At 41.2% G+C, this 19,999-nt stretch overlaps 1 protein-coding gene across 2 annotated transcripts in view; it reads right to left on the bottom strand.

Annotated features, from left to right (window-relative positions):
- The window catches only part of PACS1 (phosphofurin acidic cluster sorting protein 1), a 144,577-nt gene extending 124,815 nt beyond the window's left edge, over positions 1 to 19,762 (bottom strand). For both annotated transcript variants that reach the window (XM_047691524.1, XM_047691525.1), the window contains exon 1: positions 19,188 to 19,762. In XM_047691524.1, coding sequence (XP_047547480.1) covers positions 19,188 to 19,537 — 350 coding nt within the window. In that variant the 5' untranslated portion in view covers positions 19,538 to 19,762. The remainder of the gene's footprint in view (positions 1 to 19,187) is intronic.
- Between the last annotated feature and the right edge of the window lie 237 nt (positions 19,763 to 19,999).

Here is a 19,999-nt window from a genome sequence, read left to right as displayed (position 1 = left end):
AATGTCAGGAAAAATTAAAAGTTGGCCAGGAAAGGAAAATCACAGTTTACTACATGGCTGAACAGTGACTAGCCTTTCTATGGTCATAATAAAAAAAAAACAAAATTCAATTTATTGGGAGAATGTGGTGATGGTAGCCAATCTTCCACATATGGAATTCACCAGGTAACATCCAAAGACTGTTGGAGGGAAACAAGGAAACACTCCTTGTAGAACTTACTTGACTCTCCAAAACATAAGTATAACACTGATTAAAAATAAATACAACAACAAGAAAAAAGACTATTGGGGGAAGTGGACTATTAAAAAATAAAACCATGGGAAGGAAAATAATCATGTGCTGAAACTCAAGTGAAGCCGAAATGCAGCTAAAAGGAGCACCGGCCAGTCTGTGTAAGAAGCCACAGTCTAGAGGGAGCACTAACCAGAGGGGAATCACACTGAAATTCAGTATCATTTGAGTATTAAGTATATCTCCTATTAAAATTGCAGAGATAGTATCCTTCCTCTCTCACAACTACATTCCAGGGTCTTGTCACTCTTTTAGGGTGACATTAGCCAGGCATTTCTGAATCCATTGGCTAGAAGGCCATATAGTGAATTAATGTGCACAAGTGTTTAATTATAATAATGTATCACTTACATTCACATGGACACTTTCACTGGGGAACTAAAACTTGCTTAGATTTTACCATAATCTTCAATGCATTTCTAAGCAGTAAGATAATGAAGGAAATGGAAAGTGAGTGGTTTGCCTACTTTCACTTTGAAAACCAGAATTAAGATATAGAAATCCCAACAAGGTAGTGCTCTTATTACCTTCCTATAAACACACAAGCTTTTAGAAAACAGACACTACCTTCCATCAACAAGTTACTGCTACAGTGGCCTGCTAGGAGAACCCCAATGGGGCACATCCAGATTATGTAGGAGGCTTCATCTTTGTGACTCTGCTTGTTGTCCCTGCAAACTCACAAACTGACATCAGTGGCATTTTGTTAGTACTTTAAGACAAAGAACCTATAAATTGTTTCATCTGTTCTTCCCCACAACCTTGAGGAGTCAGCTGGGTAGTTATTTTTATTTCTTTCCATTCTGATGAAAAGACTGAAGCTTAAAAGGTAACTAACCCCAAATCACAGAGTTTTTATTAAAGGAAGATTTAATTCTTCTGGCTCCAAATACAGTGTTCAATCCACTCTCCACAACAGAAGTTTGTGACAATGAATCATTTGCTAATTTTTAAAGTCTAGATTACAAATGGCAACATCTGAAACTGTTGGCTTACCTTAGGTCTCTTCCTAAAGCAAACAAAAAGCAAACATTTGAGAACATTCAAGCACCTATGATAACTGTAATAAAGGAAAAATGTCTTTAATAAGTGAATCTTAATATGGCAATGATGGTACTAATGCCTCTAAAGTGCTTTCTCAATTGTCACAATGATTGGGGACTTGTGACATTCAACGATGGATAAACCAGGAATGCAAGATACCCTACAACTCCCAATTCCTCGGAGTCCTGCACAATTAAGAAATTACTAGCTTCCTGCATGTTTCCAACATTCATGTAAGTGAAAACATTCCACCCAAGGGCAGAACCAGGTTTTGTAGGGCCTAAAGCTTATTCTAATTGGAGGGTCCTGCATAATAAAAATCACACAAATTCACAATTACAAAATTAGGTCTAGAATCCTAAAATATCAAATATGTAGGAATATATCTGAAGAAAGATATACCATATTTCTATACTATTAAGTGCAAAATCAATTAAAGATGTAAGTAAATGGAGGGGCATACCACATTCATTAATGGAAAGATTCAATATTTTAAAGACTTCAGTTCTCTCCAAAGTAATCTACAGATCCAATATAATCCTAACACAATAAAGTAAATTGAAAAGCTGGTTCTAAAATTTCTAAGGAAATGCAAAGAACAAAGGCTAGTCAAGGCAACCAAGAACACACACACAGCTGGAAGACTTAATACCACCCGGTAATAGGCCTATTATAAAGATACAGTTATAGGGGCGCCTGGATGGCTCAGTTGGTTAAGTACCTGCCTTCAGCTCAGATCATGATCGGGGGGGTCCTGGGACTGGGCTCCCTGCTCAGCAGGGAGTCTACTTCTGACCACCCCCACCCCCGACTTGTGCTCTTGCTATTGTGAACACTCTCTAATGAATAAATTTTAAAAATCTTTAAAAAAATAAATAAATAAAGGGGCGCCTGCGTGGCTCAGTCTGTTAAGCGTCTGCCTCCGGCTCGGGTCATTATCCTAGGGTTATGGGATCGAGCCCCACATCCAGCTCCCTGCTTGTCGGGAAGCCTGCTTCTCCCTCTCACTCTGCTGCTCCCCCTGCTTGTGTTCTCTCTCTGTCAAATAAAATAATAAAATCTTTAAAAAAAATAAAGATATAGTAACAGAGACAGGGCACATTAGTGCAAGCATGGACAAACTCACTGATGTACAAAACAGAAAGTCTAAAATGGATGCACATGTGAAATATCATGTGATTTACAATCAAGGTGACAATGCAAAGCAGTAGAAAAAAGATGATCTTTTCAAATAAATGGTGTACGGTTAATTGAATATCCATATGGAGGGAAATGTATCTTGACCCGTCACACCCCACACAAATAGCAATTCCAGATGGACTGTAGATCTAAATGTGAAAAGTAAAACACATTTTTAAAAGAAAATATTAGTGAACACCTTCATGATATTCATGATATTGAAGTAGGCTAAGATTTCTTGAAGAGGACATAAAAAGCACTGAACATAAAGGAGGAAACTGAGAAACTGGACTAAATTAAGATTAAGAATGTCTGTTCATCAGGGGTGCCTGGGTGGCTCAGTCGGTTAACTGTCTGCCTTCAGTTCAGGTCAATATCCCACGGTCCTGGGATCAAGCCCCATATCAGGCTCCCTGCTGAGCTTCTCTCTCTCTGCCTGCTGCTCCCCTGGTTTATGCTCTCTTTCACTTTCTCTGACAAATAAATAAATGGAATCTTAAAAAAAAAAAAAATTCTGTTCACCAAAAGACACCATTAAAAGAATAAAAAGGCAAAATAAATAAGTAAAAAGGCAATCCAGGGGCGCCTGGGTGGCTCAGTGGGTTAAGCCGCTGCCTTCGGCTCAGGTCATGATCTCAGAGTCCTGGGATCGAGCCCCGCATCGGGCTCTCTGCTCAGCAGGGAGCCTGCTTCCTCCTCTCTCTCTGCCTGCCTCTCTGCCTGCTTGTGATCTCTCTCTCTCTGTCAAATAAATAAATAAAATCTTTATAAAAAAAAAAAAAAAAGGCAATCCATGGGGTTTAAGAGTATGTTTGTAAGAAAAAGAACTCCTACAAGTCAATAAGAAACAGAGACAACCCAGTAGAAAAATGGGCAAAGGACCTGAACAGACAATTCATAAAAGAGAATATGAAATATTAATAAGCTTATGAAAAGGTACTCCACATTATGAGGGAAATGCAAATTAAAACCACTGGAGAAACCATTTTAACTCCAAGCAGAAGGACTAAAACAAAAAAGACAAAAGAATACCACCTGTTGGTGGAGGTGTGGTACAACTGGAACTCTCATACTGCTGAGAATATACATACCCCATGATCTGGCAATTCCGTTCCTACTTATGCTCAAAAGAGAGGAAATGAAATATATCAGAGTGCTGATATCCACCAACCACGTACAAGCATGTTCATAGCAGCACTATCCATAATCACCCAAAACTGGCAATCTCCCATGAACATCACCACAGAGTAGTGAAATAAACTGTGATGAATTTACACAGGGAACACTGCATGGTAAGAATATATGAACTGCAACTACCTGTAACGAAGTGGATGAATCACTCAACATCCTGCTGAGCAAAGGCAGATACAACAGTGTGCACATATGAAGTAAAAGGGCAGGCAAAACTCGACTAACACTGCTATTAGGTTAGGATACTTCCATTTTTGGTGGAGGGGGGTTAGTGATTAGAAGGGGCAAGGCAATGTTTTGGGTTGTTGACAATGTTCTCTTTCCTGCTGTGTGTGCTAGTTATGGGGGGCAGAAATTAATTAACTGCACTTATTATGTATACTTTTCTAAGTATATATTATACCCCAACAAAAAGTCGCTTGTTGGGGCACCTGGGTGGCTCAGTGGGTTAAAGCCTCTGCCTTCGGCTCAGGTCATGGTCTCAGGATCCTGGGATGGAGCCCTGCATCCTGGCTCACTGCTCAGCGGGGAATCTGCTTCCTCCTCTCTCTCTCCCTGCCTCTCTGACTACTTGTAATCTCTGTCTATCAAATAAATAAATAAAATCTTTAAAAAGTCGCTTGTTGTTTTTCTTTTTAATTAGGTATAGGGCTATGAGGGAGCCTGTACACATGAGAGGCCTTAAGCTTAAGCTTCATTAGCTTCATAATTAACTTGCCTTTGGTTTCACCAGACATATGTAAGTAAATAAAAAGCAGTTTATAATTATCTAAGCCTACATCTAAATAGACAGAAATTTAAGTACCTTTCTCATCATATAATATATATGGAATTTTCCAGGAATGTAACTATGTTTTGTGCATAACTTCAAGATCTATTCAGAATTCTAGAAAACCATATCACCAATGGCACTGCCACATATCACCTGACTCACCCACACAGTACACCTGTATCAGTCTCTATTTGTAAGTGTCATACTCACAGAGGGAAACCTACATGTACCTGCAAGTACCTGACACTACACTTCTGACAGGCCTTGCCATTTACAAATGTCTTCTGAGAATTCACATATAGTAATACAGCTTGTATTACAAACAGCCTTCCTGCTGTTTTTCCTTCATACTGTAGTTAAGATATCGTAGACATGTTGGTAAAGTTTTATTATCTGGGAATTTCATCTTAGGATAGAAAAAGGGCCATAAATTTTAATTCCTGAACTCAATAACTATTCTTTTATGCAACTCACATTATCCAAATCACAAGTTAAGTAACATATTTACCTAAAACGTAAAAAGATAATGAAAAAGAAAAACCCAGGTGCCATTTCAAGAGCAATTACCTAAATATATCATAAACTTGACCTAGACACGCTGAACAGAGCAAGAGGGAAAGAGGAGTCCAAACTACAAGATATAACTAAGCACTTTTCCTTTTAAATCAGTAAGATCCAGTTTGGCATTCACAAGCGAAGGGCTCCATTATTTTCCTGCTCTCTTTCAAAAATAGCTCCACCTTCAAGATTATACAAATTAGATCATTCTGCAGCAGGATTCCTCCTTACAGAGCAGCTCCTAGGAAGCACAGGCAGGCTGTCTGCTGCAGCAAACTATTCATTTAAAAAAACAAAACAAAACAAAACATGTTTTTGACTTTTCGGTTTTACTGGGTGACAGAGAACATTGCTATAGGTATTAATGGCTTTTGCCACAGATCTCCCTTACTAAAACACATCAAATAAATAGGGGGTCACAGAGAATATACCAGACCAAGCAAATATGAGAGCAGAATAATCAGGGATGTTGAGACTCAGCTGCTCGCATAGCTTCCTCATGGCCCACAACACAAAAAGAAATGAACCTAAATTAGTAACACAATCAGTTGCCAACCTGTAGATTACTCATTCCATCACCCAGTAAACTCCCAAGAAAACTTATTCCCAATTAATTACAAATGGCAAAAGTGGAAACAAACTCCCCTCAAGAACCTTGACAAGTTCTGTTATACAGATTTCATTCTTTTTTTTTTTTTAAGATTTTATTTATTTATTTGACAGAGAGAGACTTAGTGAGAAAGGGAACACAAGCAGGGGGAGTAGGAGAGGGAGAAGCAGGCTTCCCGCTGAGCAGGGAGCCTGATGTGGGGCTTGATCTCAGGACCCTGAGATCAGGACCTCAGCTGAAGGCAGAGGTTTAACCCACTGAGCCACCCAGGCACCCCTACAGATCTCATTCTTATATAATGTCACTTAAGATAAAGTAATGACAACAGTAATAAATTTCTTTGTAAAAACCAGAAAACTGACACAACGAAATTAAATAAAATTTTCAAGTCATCTTTGAATCCCTTGGCTCTGTCATACCCTAAATCCAACCTATAAGCAAATCCTTAGGCTTGAAAATAGACCTAGAATCTGAAGGATTCTCTTCTCTTCCTCCTCTACCACCCTGTTCTAAGCCAGCATTAGCTCCCAAGACATTATCACAACACTTGTACCTGAACTCCTTGCTTCCAACCTATCCTTCTTTATAAGCTATTCTACACACAGCGGCCACTGAGTATTTTAATATTAAAGTCATTATCATGACTCTTATTTCACTCAGAACCCCCAATGGCTTCCCGTCTCATTCAATGTCAAAGCTACAATGACCATGAGATCTGGATCCCCTTTGCTTCTGTGACTTCACTCACTCCTCATTCATTGGCTCCAGCCTACTGGCCTCCTAGATGTTCCTGGAACCTACCAGTACTTGCTGTTCCCTCTGCTGGCTTGGCTAAATGTGTGCCCCACAAGGACTGCTCCCCTTCTCCGAGGTCTTGTTGACCACCTTATTTAAAACTGTAACTCTCTCTGCTCCACTTATCCCCTCTTCCTACTTTCTTTTTCCCCATGTGACATACTCTATCATTGGCTCATTCATTTGCTTATGCTCTGCTGCCCACCCGCCCCTAGAAGGTAGCCTCCACAAGAGCTGGGATTTTGTCTCTGTTATTGGCTGCTCTCTCCTCGGTGTCTAAAACATGACCAGCTTGCGATGTATACTCAACAGTTACTTGCTGACTAACTGACTCCTAGGTAGAGAAGAGTTAAATGAGACTTATCCAAATCCACATGAAGCCAATTAAGAAACCAAATTCTAAGGTCAAAACATTTTTGGCGTAGGGTTTTAAAGAGATTATAGCCATTTGCTGACTTTTTTCCTGCAGATATATTATAAGAATAGGAGGAAATACCTGAGCAAGCATCAAACAAAACAAAGCAAAACAAAACCAAACCTAAATAGAGCCATCATTCCAAAAGTCATTTTTCTAAAAAATGTTCTCTTAAATGGACCCAAATAAGATGAAGCTTCACCAACTGAGACATGGCATTCATTCATCAGGAAGGCTGCCTGAGAACCGGGCCCTTCCCAAACATAAGTAAACTTACCACTTGGCCTAAGCCCAAAGCATGCCAAACTAATTTGATGCCAAATCTTAGTTTAAAAAACCATATCCTGTTTCTAGCCCAAATTCATTTCCCAATGAAAGGATATTTTCCTTTTTCTCCATGGAGAGAAAAGCTGACTGAAAAGATTAAAGAGTAATATTTATATTATAGCTATCCTTTTTTATGCTTTTTTTAAGGAAAGATAAAGGGGATTATCTACAAGTAATAAAAACAAAGTGATAATGACATTACATACACTTAATGAACAATTCTCCCCATTAAAGGCAAGGGCATAAACAATTTATTGCACATTTTGGTGGCAGAGAGGAAATACAATTAAATCCATTAATAGCTACGAGAGTTTTTATGTTCCCAGAGGACGTTGGTTTCCAGAGTTGCTTATTCATTTTTATCCACAGCAAAAATGGTGCATGGCAGAGATGGCAAATGTTGTAGACTACTTTCCATGTATTTTAGTTTTGAGGAGACAGTTTTATTAAACAATAGACTTAAGATAGATTACACTACCACATTCCATTGGATATGAGCTAAAAGTGCCAAACAATAACCTACTTGTGAAGACAATGTAAATGATGACTAATGTAAATCAGGTCTATCATGGGTCAACAAATATTATACCATCAAATTCACAGCTTCACTGACATTACCCAGAGATGTTATGGTAATGATTTCTATGAATATAGATGCTCAAACATTTTACATTCTGTTTCTCTCCATAACAAATCAGAAAGGCAAAAAAAAAAAAAAAAAAGGTGTACTACTTAAAATTTTTTAAAATTTTTTTTTAAGATTATTTATTTATTTGACAGAGGAGAGAGATCACAAGCAGGCAGAGAGGCAGTCAGAGAGAGAGGGGTAAGCAGGCTCCTTGCCGCTCAGAGCCCCCAATGTGGGGCTCAACTTGAGAACCCTGAGATCATGACCTGAGCCGAAGGCAGAGGCTTAACCAATGAGCCACCCAGGTGCCCCTGTCGTCACTTTTTAAAAACAAGTGACTTGCCTCGTGGTAATCAAAACAAATCTAACCAAACAGTAAATATAGGCTTTATTTACTAATCCACAATTCTCCAAACCAAATGCAAAATTTGACTTGTACCTCTAACTGCATCTTCAATAGGGTTTTTGACTCCCTAAGACTTTGGAAGATTAAACCCCTACCCAAACTTACCAACAATCCCAAGCAAACCAAAAAGTATGTAAAATGTTTCTTCCTAGTTCCAGAACACCACAGCTGTGAATTTTATGTATTCTGATGAACTATCCATTACTCTCAGCCTTCACTTCCAGAGTCCATTCATTCTTATCATATTTGATTACCTGTTTTTTTTAGCCCGTGGTCTATTTAAAGCAATAAAGCAGAAAGAAGGCATATTGATAGCAATAGGGAGAAATAAAGACAAAAAAAGCAAACACATGAATTTAAAGTATGTAACACATACCAGTCTACACTCTTCATTTTAAGCCCTGATGTTCACCATGAAGATACCATTCATCATGGTAATCCACACTTGAGAAGTTAATCTGTGTTTTATATATTCTTAAAGAAGAACCAGGAACATTTAAACGTATTCGTAGATTTCCAACTAAAATGGGGCAGGGGCGTCTGTGTGGCTCAGTCAGTTAAGCATCCAACTCTTGATTTTGGCTCAGGTTATGATCTGAGAGTTGTGAAATTGAGCCCCACAGTGGGCTCCATGCTCAGCTGAGAGTCTGCTTGGGATTCTCTCTCTCCCTCTCCCTCTGCTCCTATTCCCCCCTTTCTCTCCCTCTCTAAAAATAATAATAATAAAATAAAATGGGACAGTGAAGTCTTGGAGAAAGGAGAAAATTAACATACACACACACACACACACACACATTCAAATGTTTCATGACAGGCCTTAAATTAAATGTATTATCAGGTTTCTCCTATAAAAATAAAATTGGATTTTTCCATGGTTCGAGACATAAAAAGGAAAGCTTAAGGAGATAAGAGAAAAATATCAATTCCATTTAAACCCTCATTTTCTTAGGAGTCACTTAGCTTTTATTAGTAATAAATGGCTAGCTGTAAACCAGTTTAGTTGCTCTTCTGGCTGCCAAACCAGAGCTAAAGAAGTCAGCAGGTAGAATAGGGAAGCTGTCAAGTCAAATTGGCTCAAAACAAAGTTGTGGTTTGCAGGCGGAGCCTGAACCATCTCTTCCGTTCATATAAGCTGGCAGGATGTAGAAACAGGATCCCGATCCAGCCACTGCTTCAGAAAACCAAAATACTTTACTCTGACTTTAAGCTTGGCCTTTGGCAGGATCTGTGTCTAAAGTGAACCCAAGACCTTATGAAGGTCCCACTGAGGAAATTATATATCAACCAAGTTGCCCTGACTCCAGAAAGAAAGCAGTGTTTAGAGGGGTGTCAGGGAGAGACAGAGAAGCTGGACTGGCAGTAAACATAACAATAGAATAGCAGTAACAACTATTATTTTGAAGTGTTTTCTGTGTACCACGTAAGCATTTACTTGTATTAATCTCATTTTATCCTCATAATTAATGAGAGGTAGGGACAATTAGGCCTGTTTTGCAGATGAGAAAATTAAAGCATTAGAGAGGTTAAATAATTTGCCCAAATCACTAAATGGTAAACAACAGAATCAGGATTCAAATCCTGGCTAACGGGCTCCAGAACGGGCAGTTATAGCCATTCTGATGTTAAGTTTCTTGGTATCTATAATTTGGTAATAGAACAGCATTCTATAATTCCAGTGTGACAAAGCATAAACATTAAATGTTATTTGTCAACTACGAGAACCAGCCAGGGCTTGAGGACCATCAAGTTTAAAGAGAGAAATCATTCTGGTGTCAGATAATCATAAGTCATGAGACAAATCCCAACTCTACCTACCTCTAAACACACGGTTTTTAAGGCTACACAGCCTTAAAAAAGTGCATCCATCTCACTGGGCCTTGATTTCCCTTTCTAGGAAAGGGGTCTCAGTACTTGCCTCTGAAGGTTATTGTGACACACAGTAAATGCTCAATTAGTCTGGTTCACTTCATTCAGGTATCAGCTCAAATGTCACTCCCCAAGAGACCTTCTCTGGCCCCCCCATCCAAAAAAGCCCTTCTGCCAACTTTCTCAATTCCCTCATTACGCTTTATTTTTCATCATGGCATTCACTCATCACCCCTTTATTTATACTGTAAACATATAAAATAAATACCTACTTATTTATACTTATATTACCTAAATATAACTATTTGTTTATTATCTGTCTCCCTCTACCTGAACATATACTCCAGGAGAGAATGAATTTTGTCAACTTGTTTGCCACCGTTCCCCCAGCACCTACAGCAGTGCTTGGCACACAGAAATAGTCAATAAGTATTTGTTGAATGTAAGAACTGTGTATAACAAATATCCATTCAATAAGCATTACAAATAAAAAAGGAACTATTCATTTAATAAATGTATTCATTGAGTACCTGTAAGGTAACTAGTAAATGAACAGGATTATTTCAGATGACAGTAACAAATTGTGAAGAGTTATAAACTCCTAGAATGTAATAGGCAGGAAAGGGTAGCTTTCCAAGGTGGTAGATTAACTGAGACCTGAATGATACTCACAAGCCAGCCACATGATGATGTGGGGACAAAGCATCCCAGGTGCAAGTGCCAAAGCCCAAAGGCAGAGGTGACCATGTCTAGGCCCAGCTTCCCCAGAATCAAGCAAGCACGGTGGAGAATGACAGAAGATAAGGTCAAAGACAAAGGAAGGGGTCACATCTTGAAGTCTTTCCTAAGGCATGAAAGGGGTTTTATTCTAAGTATGATGAAAAGTTATTTGATAGTGTCACTTATCTTCACCCATTAGAATATATACTTAGGAGATCAAGGAGACCAGCTGGTCTACAAACATTTGCTAAATGAATGAATTGGGAAGATTATGAAGAAGGGAGTGACATAATCTGATTTTCTTTTGAAACATCACCCTGACCTGCTACTAGTGGTTACACTCCAGGAGGAAACTAGGGTGGCAAAAGATGGGTAGAATTACAAACAGTAGAATGCAATGTGGTTTGAGAGGTACTGTAATACAGAGAAACGGAAGGATAAAGCTGCTCTGTAAACCTTGAAGCCGTTTGGTGTTTTTAAACAGGAGACAGCAAAAGGTCAGTGAGGAGGAACAAATAAATGACAACTGATATCCTAAACCTTTTGTGTTTTCTATACTATTTAAAAAAAAAAAAGGTACATAACAAATAGCATGGAGGACAAGGGGAGATGGAGAGGAGAAGGGAGTTGAGGGAAATTGGAAGGGGAGGTGAACCATGAGAGACTATGGACTCTGAAAAACGATCTGAGAATTTTGAAGGGGTGGGGGGTGGGAGGTTGGGGGCACCAGGTGGTGGGTATTGTAGAGGGCACAGATTGCATGGAGCACTGGGTGTGGTGCAAAAATAATGAATACTGTTATGCTGAAAAAAATTAAAAAAATTAAAAAAAAAATAATAAAAAAAATGGTACAAAGGATCTCTACTTCACCTATGAAAAAAGGAACAAAAGGAAAACTCAAGAGAGAGAGAGACACACACATACGCAGACACAAAATGTTTTGGAGAACAACTATAAGGAAAAAACACCTTTTTATGTCTAAGCACAACAATCAGTATAAATTTCCTCAGGGACAATTCATAAGTCAATTATATCCACAATGTGACCTGGTGGAAATCTTGCTCACAGGAAGGTTTTGAGAGGCAAGCTGTCATTTGGAAGAGTTACACAGTCCACAAAGAGAGGAACAGGTATTCCTCTAGTAGGAATCAAGTTTTAAAACATCATTCCCTTCATATCTACCTTTATCTGTATTGAGTCACTAAAAAACACATAAATTACAGCATAATTTCTAAGATACTCATCACAGTTCTAAAATTTTTTTTTTTTGCAAAAATACACTATGGATATTACCTAGTGTCATGTTCACAGAACTAGAAGTACTGTAAATGCTGAACGGATTTATCTGGGAGTTGGCAAGGACCATTGACCCCAAAGAGAAAAAAGGAAGGACAGTATTCAGGGTCAGAAAAATGTGTGGGGGCACCTGGGTGGCTCAGTGGGTTAAGCCTCTGCCTTCGGCTCAGGTCATGGTCTCAGGGTCCTGGGATCGAGTCCCGCATCGGGCTCTCCGCTCAGCGGAGAACCTGCTTCCTCCTCTATCTCTCTCTCTGCCTGCCTCTCTGCCTGCTTGTGATCTCTCTCTCTCTGTGAAATAAATAAATAAAAATCTTTAAAAAAAAAAGAAAAATGTGTGAAGCTACAGCTAAACTCAGAGATTCTTACCTTGAGTGTATCTTAAGACACTTTACTATCTAAAAGAATCTATGTAAATATTAAATAAATAAATAAATGTGTCATTTTCAATACTACTTTGTCACCCACCTACCACAAGGGAAACAGTGTCTAAAACATTCCCCATTCACCACATTTACTATCAATAAAAAGGAAAAGCAATTCTAGAACCAGGAAAGGAAGGTAATGAGTGGATTAAAACTTTAGTCCCCCAGGTCTTCATCCATTCAATATGTACTTTTTTTTATAGCCTTATTGCAATATAAAATTTGTAAAGGTCACTCCTTCAAGGTATACAATTAAGTAGAGGAGATATGTATTTTTAAATATATATTTTTTCTTTTTTTTTTAAAGATTTTATTTATTTATTTGACAGAGATCACAAGTAGGCAGAGAGGCAGGCAGAGAGAGGGGGAAGCAGGCTCCCCACTGAGCAGAGAGCCCAATGCAGGGCTCAATCCCAGGATCCTAGGATCATGACCTGAGCCAAAGGCAGAGGCTTTAACCCACTGAGCCACCCAGGTGCCCCTTAAATGTATATTTTTAAAATAACATTCACCGGTCTGTTCTGCAATGCATGTTTATTATATGAAGTTAGAAATCATCACAAAAAAAATAAGGACCAAAATTAATACCACATATAATCTAAACATCTAAAGCCATTTTGTTTTTTTTTTACATTTTTATTTATTTATTTGAGAGTGAGAGGGACAGCAAGAGAGAGAGAGAGAACAAGTCAGAGGGAGGGGTAAAGGGAAAGGGAGAAGTAGACTCACCACTGAGCAGGAAGCCCGACATGGGGCTGGTTCCCAGGACCCCAGGATCATGATCTGAGCCAAAGGCAGACGCTTAAGCGACTGAGCCACCCAGGCGCCCCTAAAAGCCATTTTAGAATTAATGTCTCCAGACAGTTTTCTCAATAGGTATTGACTAAGACCTAAAACTGTGGGAAACAAATGGTAGGCAGGCACCAGGAAACAAATTCCCTACATAAGAAGTGAGCAGATTAAAAGGTAAAAACATTTAAAGGGGAACAACTAACAGAAGAAAACTAAGAGGTCTTTGAAATAGTGAAAAAAAGGGACATTTAAAAACAATCTGGGGGCCCCTGGGTGACTCAGTGGGTTAAAGCCTCTGCCTTTGGCTCGGGTGATAGTCCCAGGGTGCTGGGATCGAGCCTGGCATCAGGCTCTCTGCTCAGCAGGGAGCCTGCTTCCCCCCCTCTCTCTGCCTGCCTCTCTGCCTACTTGCGATCTCCGTCAAATAAATAAATAAAATCTTTAAAAAAAATCTGGAAGTGGACAAAAGTATTCAACTTAATTAAATAAATAAGGAGAAACCACAGATATTAATATGAGAAATATCACGGTTAGGCAATTTTCTCTTTAGTGTTATCTAGGGATGCCTCAGTGGCTCAGTTGGTTAAGCGTCTGCCTTCAGCTCAGGTCACGATGCCGGAGTCCTGGAATCAAGTCCTGCATCGGGCTACCCACAGACCCTGCTTTTCCCTCTGCCTGCCACTCTCCTTGCTTGTGTGTTCTCTCTCTCTGACCAACAAATAAATAAATAAATAATAGTGTTATCTAAAAGAACTTTCTGTGGTCCTGAATGTTCTAGATCTGCCTTGTCTAATACAGAAGCCACTAATCACACGAGACTAGTATGACACAAAATGTGGCTAATACAACTAAGAAAGAGAATTTTTAATTTTATTCAATTTTAATGAATCTTAAATAGCCACACGCAACTAGTGGTTACTGTATTAGATAGCACAGTTTTAAAGATAAAACACCTTATGATGTCAAGATTTAACTGGATGTCAAATGGAATGCTTTCACAAACTGTTTTCTGGAAGATATATAAGCTAAGTAACAATTTATCTTCATTTCCTGGCCTTCTCTACTGCTCTTCTACTCTACTTCTCTACCCAAGGTAGAGGTCACATATAGGTCTGTCTAAGCAGCTCCCCGAGCTGTGACTATAGCTCTCCTCTGGTTTATAAGGTAAAAGAGAATGCATCAGGCTTTCTAACCAGACAACAGCCCTGTGAATGACAGGAAGAGGAAAAATACTCTAGAGTTGATGTCTAGGCATAAACATCTTGATTCTCTAAAACCATCCAAAGCTATGCTGCTTACTCTTCCAATTAGGCCTGGAGAAGGGAGAATTCTGTCTGCACTTGCCAATCTAAAACCAAACCACCTCACTCAATCCAGCCCAAGGGGCCACTGAAAGACATTCTAAGACCAACTTCAAACTCTTTTCTCAAGAGCCCTAATACCACTCTGAACCCGCACTGGAAAAAGACCAATTCTTATGAGCATTGCCACAGCTACCTTGGATGCCTAAAGTACTCCCAGAATGTGATGCTACAGATGCAAGCCAAGCCAATTTCAAATTTCAGAGGACGCACTAAACCCTCAAGTCCAGGCCAAAACAAAACAAGCTTCCTGGGTTGAAGCAGGGAGAAGACACAGCCCATATTCTTACTTGTACCTCCCTCATGCACACTGAGGCAAACACGCATAGGAACAGTAGCAGCTCATTGGCTCAGCTAAGAAATTGGGAAACTAGTTTAAAAAGAAATCACATAACCACTAAGGTACCCAAAAGATCTGTAAATCAATACATGTAAAACAGACTCTGTGAAAGTCATTCTCTTTCTGACTTAAGGAATCTGAGCTTCCACAGGGACAATGGATAATATTACCCTGATAGAGAGGATATTCTATTACAACACTCACAATGTGAAACTCAAATCTTCTAAGATACGAATATGCTTTTAAGACTCTTAATGCTAGGGAAATAGCAGAAATTTCACCATGTCTCTCTTATTTGATCAATTTCATTTACTTCCTATCTATCATTTAAGAAGTACTTCCTCTTACAGACCTGTAGGTTCTATTTCGTATTTATTTCACCCACATTTTAGAATGAATGGCAAGTAAAAGTATTCCCAACCAATGGATTAAAAAACCAAGGTGTGGAAGAGGTTGTCTTGGCATATAATAAGAATAGAAGGATTATATATCCTGGCTTGCCTAGTGCTTTTGTGGTTAGAGGGGCAACTCTCCCTAAGTGTCCTGATGAAAGTAACACTTCTGCTGCAGACTAGTCATGTCAACCTAGCCATGGCCACCTCCTTTGGTTCTAATAGTTTTATTGAATAAGGCTTAACTTTGGTATCCAATTAAAAAACAAAAACAAAAAAACAAATGTGGTCTAAGGAGAAATGTGACTGACAACTCCTGAACTCCTTCCCTAAGTGCTCACACAGGTAAGGTAGTACATGCAAATGTACTTTGTACTCAGAGACAAATGTGATACAGTTTGTAAGTGATATAGCAGAGCACATTTTATCTCCCAATAATTGGTTTTATGCTACTAAGGAAATTTTGTACACCTGTGAAATTTAATAATTTTTCTACCTCCCCTACTGAAGTAGCTCAAAAAGAGAAAAGAACATCAGGGAAAACGTCACCATACAAGGACCAAAGAGAAGGGATCGACAATGAAACCCTAAAGCTCTTCCCTTAACATCAAGCAACATGCCACCTGTTTATAATGTCACCACACCACTAGCCAATCCATGGGCCATAGTAGAGGAAGCACTACTTAGTATGGAGAGAAAACAATGCCAACTTCCAAAGCTGTGAATTTCATGAACAATAACAGACCTATACTGGCTTGAAACAAAATCTTAAAAGCCAACTGTATTTCTCAGTGATTACCTCTGGAGAGCGAAAACAGAGACAAGGCTGGGGGCTTTTTCCTTTAAAATTTCCATCTTTCTGTACTGCTTGAATTTCTAATCATGGACATGTATTAATCTTTTAATTTAAAAAAATGCTGGTAAAAACATCAATGAATCAAATAATTTAGTTATTTTAAAGCCAACGGTAAGTATTCTCTTCAACCATAAAAAGTTAAAATATATATATATATATATATATATATATATATATATATAAAGCCTTAAATCCACAATCATGTTTACATTTCTTAAGTGCACATGTTACGTGCTTGTGTCTCATTTAAGTTACATGAGACAAGAATGTTAATCCTAGGCTATATACAGAATGCCGCATACAGAGTGCACATCGCCAATATATTCTAAACAACATGAACAAGCAAATAAGGAGATCTCAAATTAACCAGATGACTCTAGTAATTGGAAGGGCCAATAGCAGGATATTTTCTCCCCACAGGGTGTTATTTTCCATCCTGCAGATAAAACAGCATGCTCCAAAGAGCACAAGTGTTCCACAAGGGGCTGGGAGGCACAAGGGTGATAGCTGAAAGACAAAGTTAGAGCAGGACAGCTGACAATCTCAAGGATTGGTTAGTAGACATGACATAACCGCGTGATCCCAGGAGGTTGAAAACAACAAGCAACCTAAAGCCTCTCACACCAAGTTAGTGTAATAATTACCCATTTACTCAGGATGGTAGGCTGTTTCTTGGGCTAATAATTTATTACATGGACTTTTTAGTGACCAATAGGTGTGGGAAAAAAAAGAATCAATGTCAATCAATGATTTTCTTTATCTCCCTCTGTTGCACAGCAGCTTCTTCCCTGTTGGCTCAACGCCTTTTCAATCTAACAAGCTAGAAAAGGCAGTTGTCCAACTGTCACCAGTCAAACACAGCGATAGATGTGAAGGAAGAATGGGCAAGCATGTATTACTAACACTGAACCATTGTAGGAAGGGGTACAGTGTTTTTATGTTTGAAAGAGGTAGATTAAAATACTTGGACTATAGATGGACCTACCTAGAAAGAGAGAAGCCTGCTAAGGACCATTACATACTAAACTCCCACTTGAGTTTGGTATTGTGCTAGGGCACTGGCCAAAGCAAACTAAGCTAACGTGGCTTCTGATTACCCTAAAGAAAACAAAGGAAAAAAAAAAAGTGTAAGTCCGTGAAGTGAATGCTGAAACACAAAGGATGAAGAGTAAGAGGGGTAGAGCATGAATGGAAGACAATTAGTATTATCTTTAAAAAGTTTCAGATGTATACTCTGCAAACAGCAATTCCACCCCACATATAAAGAAACCAAAAGAAACTTTTGCAAGGAACACCAGGAGTCCTGGACAAAGATATTTAAAGCATTACTGTTCCCGTTAACAAACAAAAAAACAACACAAATATTCACCAAAAGGAGAATTATGACGTATTCATACAATGAAACTCTATCCATTAGTGAAAATATTTAAAGTAGAGCCACTATATCCCACAGACAAGTCTCACAAGCTGAATGCTCAGTCAAAACCCACTAATACAACTGAGTTAACCCACAGAACACAGAGTGTGACGGCACTTATATAAACTTCAAAAACACTCAAAACTAAAACATACTGTTTAGAGAGGCACTCATGCATTAAAAATATTTTTAAAAGACAAGGGAAATAATAAACACACAATTCAGGATAGTGTTTACCTAGGGGAAGCTGGGGGTATGGTCAGGATGGGGCACCCTGAGGCCTTCAACATAATTTATAATGCTCAATTTTTTAAGCTGAGTCAAGTATAGACATGTACTTTTCACCATTTTTGTAAAATACCCTATCTAGGAGGGGAGTGTGTGTGTGCGTGTGTGTGTGTGTGTGTGTGTGTAATTTTGTAAGCAAGAAATGATTCAAAATAAAGGGAGGGAGAGATAAAGAGAGCCAAGCCTGGAACTAGACGATACTTCCTAACCCCCACTTATACCTCCATCTACCCGAGCCTGGGCTAACAGAATAAGGAGCGAGTCCAAAACTCCAAACGCAACAGAATGGGCTCAGTTTAGAGGTGACAAAAAGATCACCTCCAGGCACTTTTCTGGGCTTACTGGGTGAAACCAGTTCCACAGTGTCTGTTACCGGGTAAACTGTAAAACACTGCACACTGTCCCCAAAGAGTTGGAAAAAGAAAGACTGCTTTCCCAATACAGAAAGAGAGAACATCACAAACTCAGGCATATTTTACCAATGAAAGGAAAGTCCCCAGATGGTTCCAACAGACAGAGGAATGGACTGAATTTAAGTAACAAGGCAGTTATTTTATGTAGTCCTCCAGGCCTAGGAGAATCTGTGACTAGCTACTGGGGAGGAAGGAGGGGATGAAAAATACACTTAAAGACACACTAAACAGGACTTTTACAAGAGCACAGAGGCCAGGACAGAATGTGTGTAATCTGAAGCCCAAATGAACGTGTGCGTATTGAAGACTAGAAGCCTCAAGGGTTACTCTATGGGCTTTACCTGGCACAAGGTGACAATGAGTCTGGCACACGCTTAGTATATTGGGAAATAAAAATATCAAAAGACATCTATACCCCATCTATGTAACATATGTACAGCCCACGGGCGCCAACGAGGCAGGGAAAAGTCTGTGACAATCGCAGGGAAACGGACGGTCAGGAAGGCCGGATTCGGTCAGATCGACGAAGAGAAGGCCCCGGGCTGCGAGTCCAGAAGGCCCCAAACGGGGAGGGGAAAAGGGTGGTCCCGGGCCAAGGCAGAAGGTGGGGCTGCCAGGAGAGGGCGGGGTCCCCGCAGGAGGCGTCCTGGGGAGGCCAGGCAGGAGCCAGGCCCGGCAGCCAGGGGGTATCCAGGGAGGGGGCGCTCCCTTGGGCGCCGGGACGGTGAGGAGTGAGAAGCCGGGGGCCTGTCACAGACCCGGCCCTGCGGCCCCGAGGGCCCGGTCCCCCCGCCCGCCGCTCACCTGGGCACGCAGCTGGACGAGCTCCGGTCCACCTCCCAGGTGGCGTACAGGTTCATCTGCACTGGGGCGGGGGTGCGGCCTGGCCCCTGGCCGCCGGGAGGCGCGGAGCCCGAGGCCACCGCGACGGCCATGGAGGTGGAGGTGGACGAGGACGAGGAGGAGGCGGCCGCCGCCGAGGTGGACGAGGACGACGAGGTGGCCTGGGCCAGCTTGGGGGGCGTCGGCTGCTGAGGCGTCGGCTGCTGCGGCGGCTGCTGCTGTTGCGGGGACTGGGCGACCCCAGAGCCCCGCTGGCCGCTGCCGCCCCCGGCGCCTCCGGGACCACCGCCCGCCCCTCCGCGTTCAGCCATGGTCCGGCCGGAGGTGGGGGGCGCGGGGGTTACGGGGATCCGGGCGACGCCGAGAGGACGCCCAGGCTTCTCCCACGGCGGCGGCGAGAGATCCACTCGTCTCCTCAGCCCGCCCGCCCGAGCGCGCGAGCGAGCGAGCGAGCGAGAGGCTGCACGCACGCGCGGGGCCTCTGGGCGCGCGGTCCTCGCGCTCGCCCGCCGCTGCCTGTTGCGGCTCGCGCGGCGGAGACACTGGGTGGGCGTGTCCGGGGGGGCGGGGAGCTCTGGCTGGCGCCGGCCCCACCCAGCGCCGAGGGGCGGGGCCCGGGCTCGCGCTCGCGCCCCTGGCGAGCCTGTGGGCGCGCTCCCCCCGTTCCCCACGCTCCCTAGCTGTCCCCGCTCCCCTCGCTCCCGAACCCGGCCGGACCTGCCCTCAAATCCGCGGCGCGGGCGGCAGTCAGCCGGACCGGCCCTCCCCTCCCC

The sequence above is a fragment of the Lutra lutra genome, chromosome 10, assembly GCF_902655055.1.
Source record: "Lutra lutra chromosome 10, mLutLut1.2, whole genome shotgun sequence".
In the NCBI taxonomy this organism is placed as follows: domain Eukaryota; kingdom Metazoa; phylum Chordata; class Mammalia; order Carnivora; family Mustelidae; genus Lutra; species Lutra lutra.
The sequence above is the reverse complement of the archived record's forward strand: the minus strand, read 5'-3'. Positions and strand labels throughout refer to the sequence as shown.